The 7,500-nt window shown below is 40.1% G+C and overlaps 1 protein-coding gene across 1 annotated transcript in view; it reads right to left on the bottom strand.

Moving 5' to 3' along the window:
• Positions 1 to 4,273, bottom strand: part of LOC127433595 (uncharacterized) — a 37,140-nt gene extending 32,867 nt beyond the window's left edge. Inside the window, exons 1-2 of the mRNA XM_051685625.1 lie at positions 4,237 to 4,273; positions 3,812 to 4,007 (exon numbers count right to left, since the gene is read on the bottom strand). Of these exons, the coding sequence (XP_051541585.1) occupies positions 3,812 to 4,007; positions 4,237 to 4,273 (233 nt within the window). The remainder of the gene's footprint in view (positions 1 to 3,811; positions 4,008 to 4,236) is intronic.
• Between the last annotated feature and the right edge of the window lie 3,227 nt (positions 4,274 to 7,500).

The raw sequence follows: 7,500 nt of genomic DNA, 5'->3' as shown, positions 1-7,500 counted from the left end.
AACCGATGCTTCAGTCTGGATTTCATCAGCTCTCTTTAGTGCAGACTCGCTCATTTCTCAAATATTATTCCACTGACTGTCACATATTGTTTTCTTGTGTCATCGGCACTGCTTAATTAAAATGCTCTGAAATTCCAGTATTGGGACTATTTCTAATGCACTTCAGGAACACAGAGAAGTGTGTCTTTGGCTTGTTGGTTATGGTGGGTTAGTCGAGTTAATTGTGCAGTTTTACAGTCACCGGCTGAAGGGATCAAACTGCATTACAAACATTTCCACCAACCTGTTGAATAAATGTTTTCCAAATGTTTGTGTGAGACTGAAGGAGCACTGATGTCTGATAAACTCAAAACTCAAATTCACAATGTAGCGCAATGATTTTATGCTTGATTATATAGTTTTGGTTGATATAGCTGTCCAACCCTTTTCACTTTGATGTAGACCTCAGAATTATGACCTAAATCTTCTAATCTCACACACACACACACAAATACACTTATTGCACACACACAAACACACACATACACACACACACACAAAACACGCACACTAACACACACACAAACACACAAACCCTCACTCTTCTTCTTCTTCTCTTCTTTGATCCCTAGTCAACGATAGGACGAGGTTTCCTCCGGAGCCCATACGCTACTGTGGGTGCCGCTGGATTTCGGACTTCGCTCAGAACAATCACGATCCACCACAATACAATCAATATAATCACGATCCACCTCAGGGACCACCGTCAGAGCCACCGCCTATCGACCCACCAGTGAATCCATTCCTCGACGACGAACCTACAGTTGATGAAGTGAAAACCGCCGTCAGATCATTGAAGAACGGAAAGGCACCCGGAGTCGATCAGGTCACCCCCGAGGCAATCAAGGCGGGAGGAGATGTCCTGCTGCACCGACTTCACGCAGTCTTGTCACTTATCTGGCACTCCGAACGCATACCATCTGCTTGTAAAAAAGCCATGATAGTGCCAGTACTGAAGAAAGGCGATAATCGGGAGTGCAAAAACTATAATCTGTGTGGGGGCAATTTTACCCCAAGTGTGGTGGCCTTTTACCCCAAGTGTGGTGGCACTTTTACCCCAAGTGTGGTGGCAATTTTACCACAAGTGTGGGGGCAATTTTACCCCAAGTGTGGTGGCAATTTTACCACAAGTGTGGGGGCCTTTTACCCCAAGTGTGGTGGCACTTTTACCCCAAGTGTGGTGGCACTTTTACCACAAGTGTGGGGGCAATTTTACCACAAGTGTGGTGGCAATTTTACCACAAGTGTGGGGGTCTTTTACCCCAAGTGTGGTGGCACTTTTACCCCAAGTGTGGTGGCACTTTTACCACAAGTGTGGTGGCAATTTTACCACAAGTGTGGGGGTCTTTTACCCAAGTGTGGTGGCAATTTTACCACAAGTGTGGTGGCAATTTTACCACAAGTGTGGTGGCACTTTTACCCCAAGTGTGGTGGCACTTTTACCCCAAGTGTGGTGGCAATTTTACCACAAGTGTGGGGGCAATTTTACCCCAAGTGTGGTGGCAATTTTACCACAAGTGTGGGGGTCTTTTACCCCAAGTGTGGTGGCACTTTTACCCCAAGTGTGGTGGCACATTTACCCCAAGTGTGGATGGCACATTTACCCCAAGTGTGGGGGCAATTTTACCACAAGTGTGGGGGCCTTTTACCCCAAGTGTGGTGGCACTTTTATCCCAAGTGTGGGGGCACTTTTATCCCAAGTGTGGGGGCAATTTTACCACAAGTGTGGGGGCACATTTACCCCAAGTGTGGTGGCACATTTACCCCAAGTGTGGGGGCACTTTTATCCCAAGTGTGGGGGCACTTTTATCCCAAGTGTGGGGGAACTTTTACCACAAGTGTGATGTAAAAGACGAATTGTATTCAAAACAACCTTCTGTTATTTCTTTTCACTCAAATAATATTGCTCCATCAATATTCAATAACAATAAATGTATTTCTTAAATCATGAGACACTCTGTGACCAGAAAAAAAAAAAAAACAACAACACATTTTTATTAGGTACACATAATGTAGCCCCAATGTACCCTAGTAAATAATTATAAAGACGTTTTAGTCTTTTAGAAAGAGTAGATAGATAAATGTGATTATTCGCAATAAGAGTTTCTGCACTTGTTTGGTTAAACACTTCTGATGTATATTAAACAGTCACTCAAATCTCATGTATTATATATACATACATACAGTATAAAGGCTAAGCATAAATAAATATTAATACATGATATTTCATATTTCTTGTGAAATGAATAGCATTATTAAACTACACATTGTAATACTCAACTGTAATTAGTTCGTTTAGCTAATCAAAGAACTGTCTGTAAATTCAGGCTGATCACGTGGCATGCACAGACTATCGATTTAAAGATGCATTTTTACTGACACTTTTCTTTATTCTTGAATATATACAATGACTTTGTTATAATCAAAATGCATTCATGTCGTGTGTTTTATGCCCTATATGTCCCCTTCAGATGAACTCGAGAAGAAAGAAGAAAGTTCCGTGGAAGTTGCAGGTAAAGGACTTATTAATGTCATTTATTAACGTTTTTTTTTTTTTTTTTTTTTTTTTTTATATTTGCAGAATTTACATTTCTTATTTATTTATTTTTTAAATGTGAAATGTCTGTGACGTATAAAACATTCATTATGCCTCCGTGTCCATGAGCATCTCTCTCTCTCTCTCTCTCTATCTGTCTGTTTCTCTCTCTCTCTCTCTCTCTCTCTATTTTCAATTCAATTCAAAGGAAGGAATACAATATTACCAAAGCAGAGGTTGTGTAAAAACAGAACAACACGTTAATCTATAATTAAATGTAGCTGAACAATTTAACAAAAATCAGAACTGCTGAAGACCACGATGTTTAAATAACTGAAGACCACTGACATACGTACATATAAATGAATATACACACATAAACTGAGGTTCACTGTGATGAACATTAGGGTGACACACTGGGGTAAAACACATAAAACAGTCTCTCAGGCTGTGGCATATTAAAATGTGTCTTGCAGCCAGTGCTGCTGTGTGTCCCTCTCCAAGTATTATATACATTTTTTCTTGTTCTGTCATTTTGGAAAAGTAGTTTAATATTTTTGTAAATGTACTTACTGTCTCTGCTTTGTATCTCTGACAGTCAGGAGATACTCTTCCAATTCATAGTTTGATTTTAGAGTCCCATAGAATTGTAATTTGTTTGTGTTTTAGTTTCTTGATCCCAATGTTCCAGATAGGTGATTTTAGATTGTTTGATGATCTGATTTATTCTGATGTTTGGTTGAAAAGCAGTGCTGGTCTGAGACTGGTTAATGTTAGTAGTGTTAACTGGGTTAGTGAGTCTCAGAACCAGCTGACTGAGAGGATTTTTTTCAGGGTTCAGTTGCTTTAAAATGTAGCGATTCTGTGGGACTTGATTTTAAATGCATCCAAAACTTTAGAGATCTTTTTTGTACGTCAATAATCAATGGGAATCGTCCTAATTCTGCCCTACATGCATAATTGAGTGTTTTCCTTTGTAATTTCAAAATTAATTTGGAGAATTCTGTGTGTAGGGCTTCTGTTGGATGTTTGTCCCATCTAGTGTAGTTCTGATCACTGAGTGGACCCAATACCTCACTTCCATATAGTGCTATGGGCTGTATAACACTATCAAAGATTTTACACCAGAATTTTTTCTTAATAGTGTATAGAGCTCTCCGAGCTTTTTCTTTAAGTGCATTCACTGCCTTACTGAAAGTCCCTGATGCAGTGATAATCAGGCCAAGGTAAATACACTGCATCGTGTGCTCTAGGGCGGTGCTGCCTAGAGAGAACTGGTATCTGTGTTCCTGACATCTGGGCTTTTTCTGAAAGACCATAATGTTTGTCTTCTTCAGGTTTACTGCCAGGGCCCAGTTCTGGCAGTAGTTCTCCAGCAGGTCCAGATGTTGCTGTAGTCCCTGTGGGGTGGGTGACAGCAGCACCAGGTCATCTGCATAGAGCAAAACTTGATGTCTTTGTCTTGCAGAGTGAGTCCAATAGCTGTAGACTGTTCCAACTGCACCACTAATTCATTAATGTAAATGTTGAACAGTGTTGGACTCAGACTACAGCCCTGCCGCACTCCTCTCTTCTGGGTGAAGAACTCTGTTTGTTTGTTGCCAGTTCTTATTGCACATTTGTTGTCGAATTCTTTGATTTTATAATGTCATAAACTTTACCTCCTACACCACTTTGTAACAATTTGTAGTCCGTCATGCCAAATAGAATCAAATGCTTTCTTGAAATCAACAAAGCATGCAAATATTTTCCCTTTTTTGGTCTGGTTTACGTGTTTATTGATTAGGGTGTGTAGAGTGTAAATGTGGTCTGTAGTTCTATGATTTGGAAGAAAGCCAATCTGACTCTTGCTCAGGACACTGTGTTCGTTAAGGAAGTTTAGTTTACTACTAAATAACATCCCCAGATTACTGCTCACACAAATGCCTCTGAAATTATTAGGGTCCAATTTGTCTCCACTTTTGTGAATTGGGGTAATAAGTCCTTGGCTCCAGATGTCAGGGAAACAGCCTGAACTAAGTACAAGGTTGAATAATTTGAGCACAGCCATCTGCAGCTCAGGTGTGCTGTGTTTCAGCATTTCACCTAAGATGTTGTCAGCGCCACAAGATTTTTTTGGCTTTGGCTTTGAACCAATTCGTCATGTGTAATTGGAAAATCAAGTGGATTTTGATTCTTTTTTTATTGTGTTTTCTGTATTTGTAGTCTTTGTTTGACCTGATTATAATTCTCATTTAGTTGTTTTGGTGGAATTTCTTTATATAAGTTTTCAAAATGTTTTTTCCAGATTTCTCCATTTTGGATAGATAAATCTTTTTCTTTTTCTTTTTTTTTATTGCACCATTGCAGTTTAAATTTTTTTTTTTTTTTTTTTTTTATTAAAAGTTTTTATTGATTCCATATTTTATATATATATATATATATATAAAATATGGAATGAATGGAGAAATCTGGAAAAAACATTTTGTTTGTGTTGGGTGGTGGGGTGGGGTGGGGTGGTTAATGTTCGGGAGGAACATTAACCACCATATTTTTTTATATATATATATATATATATAAATATGGTGGTTAATGTTCCTCCTGGACATTAACCACCCCACCCCACCACCCAACACAAACAAATACCCCAATGGTCAAATACAATTGACAAAGACACACAAACAGACAATAAAACAGAAGAAAATATTTAGAAATACATTTAAAAAAACAAAAAGGCTACAAGATACACATTTAAAACAACATGTCTCCCTCCACTGCCCCTCCCCAAGAACCCTCCAAAAAGGCCAAATAGCTGCCCCATCTCCTGATGACCATATCCATGTTGCCTAGCCTTCTATATGACAACTCTTCCCAAGCTGCCACCCTGCCCATCTCCTCGCACCACTCACGAAACAAGGGGGCTTCAGCTGACTTCCATCATCTAAGGATAACCTGTCTGCCCACCATAACACTGGCCAGGATCCAATTCTTCATGTACTTATCTCCTACATCAATGACCGCCCCGCCACCCAAAAGAGAGCCTGGGGCAAAAGGAGATCTGAGTACCCAATACGTCGCCCATAAAATTCTGGACCCTCAACCAGAACTCCTGTATCTTACAACACCCCCAAAAAACATGGGTGGTGTCTCCATCTTCTGATTGGCATCGTCAGCAGGTGAGTGTGTCTATAAGACCAAGCCTATACAATTTAGAAGGGGTCCAATAAAATTTATGTAGAATCTTTAATTGCATTAGGTGCACCCTTGCATCTCTAGATGTAGACTTGACATTTTAGGAATCCTAGCCCACACTCCCTCCTCCAAAAACAATTTAAATCTTCCTCCCATAATCTTTTGAGAGAATTCAAAGTTCCGTCCCCCAGACTCTGAATTAGCAGGGAGTAATACACTGATGCCTCATGACCTTTTCCAAAAGCAGTAATCACCACTCCCAGAGTATCTGCCACACTAGGGGGGTGCGTGCTACTCCCAAAAACAGAGCAGAGCAGGTGGTGCAGCTGTAAATACTTATAAAATTGAGATCTGGGAATCCCAACATTTTGAACCAAATTTTCAAAAGGTCTCAATACTCATATAGGTCACCGAGTGTAGTAACCCCCCTCAAAATCCAATCTGACCAACAGAAAGGGGATTTATTAATGCATAGTTTAGGGTTCAGCCATATGAGCCACATGTCTGAGACTGAATGCATAATAATAAAACAAAATCTTGGGTAGGCCTAACCCACCTTTGTCAATCGGCCTATGTAACTTATTGAAATTTAACCTGGCACGCTTACCATTCCAAATGAAGGACTTTGCTATGCTATCAAATTGCTTGAAATAAGAGAGGGGGACATCTACAGGGAGAGACTGTAGCAGGTAGTTGAATTCTGGAATACAATTCATTTTAATAAAATTAACCTTCCCAACATCAATAAATGTAATGAAGCCCACCTGTCCACATCATTCGAAAACCTTTTTATTAAGGGATCAAAATGAACTCTAACTAAATCAGACAAATTTGCTGGGAATAAAATCCCCAAATACTTAATGCCCTGTTTGGGCCACTGGAAGGCGCCCAGCTGGAAGGCCGTTACTGGACAGTACACTGTCAAAGCCAAAGCTTCAGATTTAGACCAATTGACTATGTATCCTGAGAACTTGGAAAAGGAATTAATAATTCTGTGGAGGCAAGGCATAGATCTAGTGGGGTCGGAGACGAATTATAAAATATCATCTGCGTAAAGCAGAAGCTTATGCGCCACACCTCCCGCTGTCACCCCTGGAAAATCATCCTCCTTTCTTATCGCGGCTGATAATGGTTCCAGGGCAAGACAGAACAATAATGGGGAAAGAGGGCAACCCTGCCGAGTGCCCCTATCCAGAGTAAAATAATCTGAAATTAATCTATTTGTTTGTACCACCGCTACCAGGTGTCTATAAAGTAACTTAATCCAACCAATAAATGTACTCCCGAACCCATACATTTCCAAACTCTTAAAAAGATAATCCCATTCTACCATATCAAACGCCTTTTCGGCGTCAAGTGAGATGGCAGCGACCAGAGATTGATCATTCGCTACTGACCACATGATATTGATGAAATGCCTAATGTTATCAGAAGAGCTGCGATCCAGAATACACCCCACCTGATCTATATGCATAAGAGATGTCATAACTTAATCGGTTAGCCAGAATTTGTGATAAAATGTTAACGTCTAGCTGGCTCAGGGAAATTGGACGGTAACTTTTACACTCGCTTGGATCTTTGTCCTTTTTAAGAATCTGACTGATCCAGGCTTGTGTCATGGTTGGCGGGAGCTTTCCCTTCTTTAATGATTCAGTATAAACTTCTAACAAAAGTGGAGCCAATTCTGTAGCATAAAATCAAAAAAATTCAGCGGCAAAGCCATCTGGCCCCGGAACCTTACCTGTAGGCAGGGC

This window comes from Myxocyprinus asiaticus, chromosome 43, assembly GCF_019703515.2.
Source record: "Myxocyprinus asiaticus isolate MX2 ecotype Aquarium Trade chromosome 43, UBuf_Myxa_2, whole genome shotgun sequence".
In the NCBI taxonomy this organism is placed as follows: domain Eukaryota; kingdom Metazoa; phylum Chordata; class Actinopteri; order Cypriniformes; family Catostomidae; genus Myxocyprinus; species Myxocyprinus asiaticus.
Note: the sequence above shows the minus strand (reverse complement) of the source record. Positions and strands in the feature narration are given on the sequence as shown.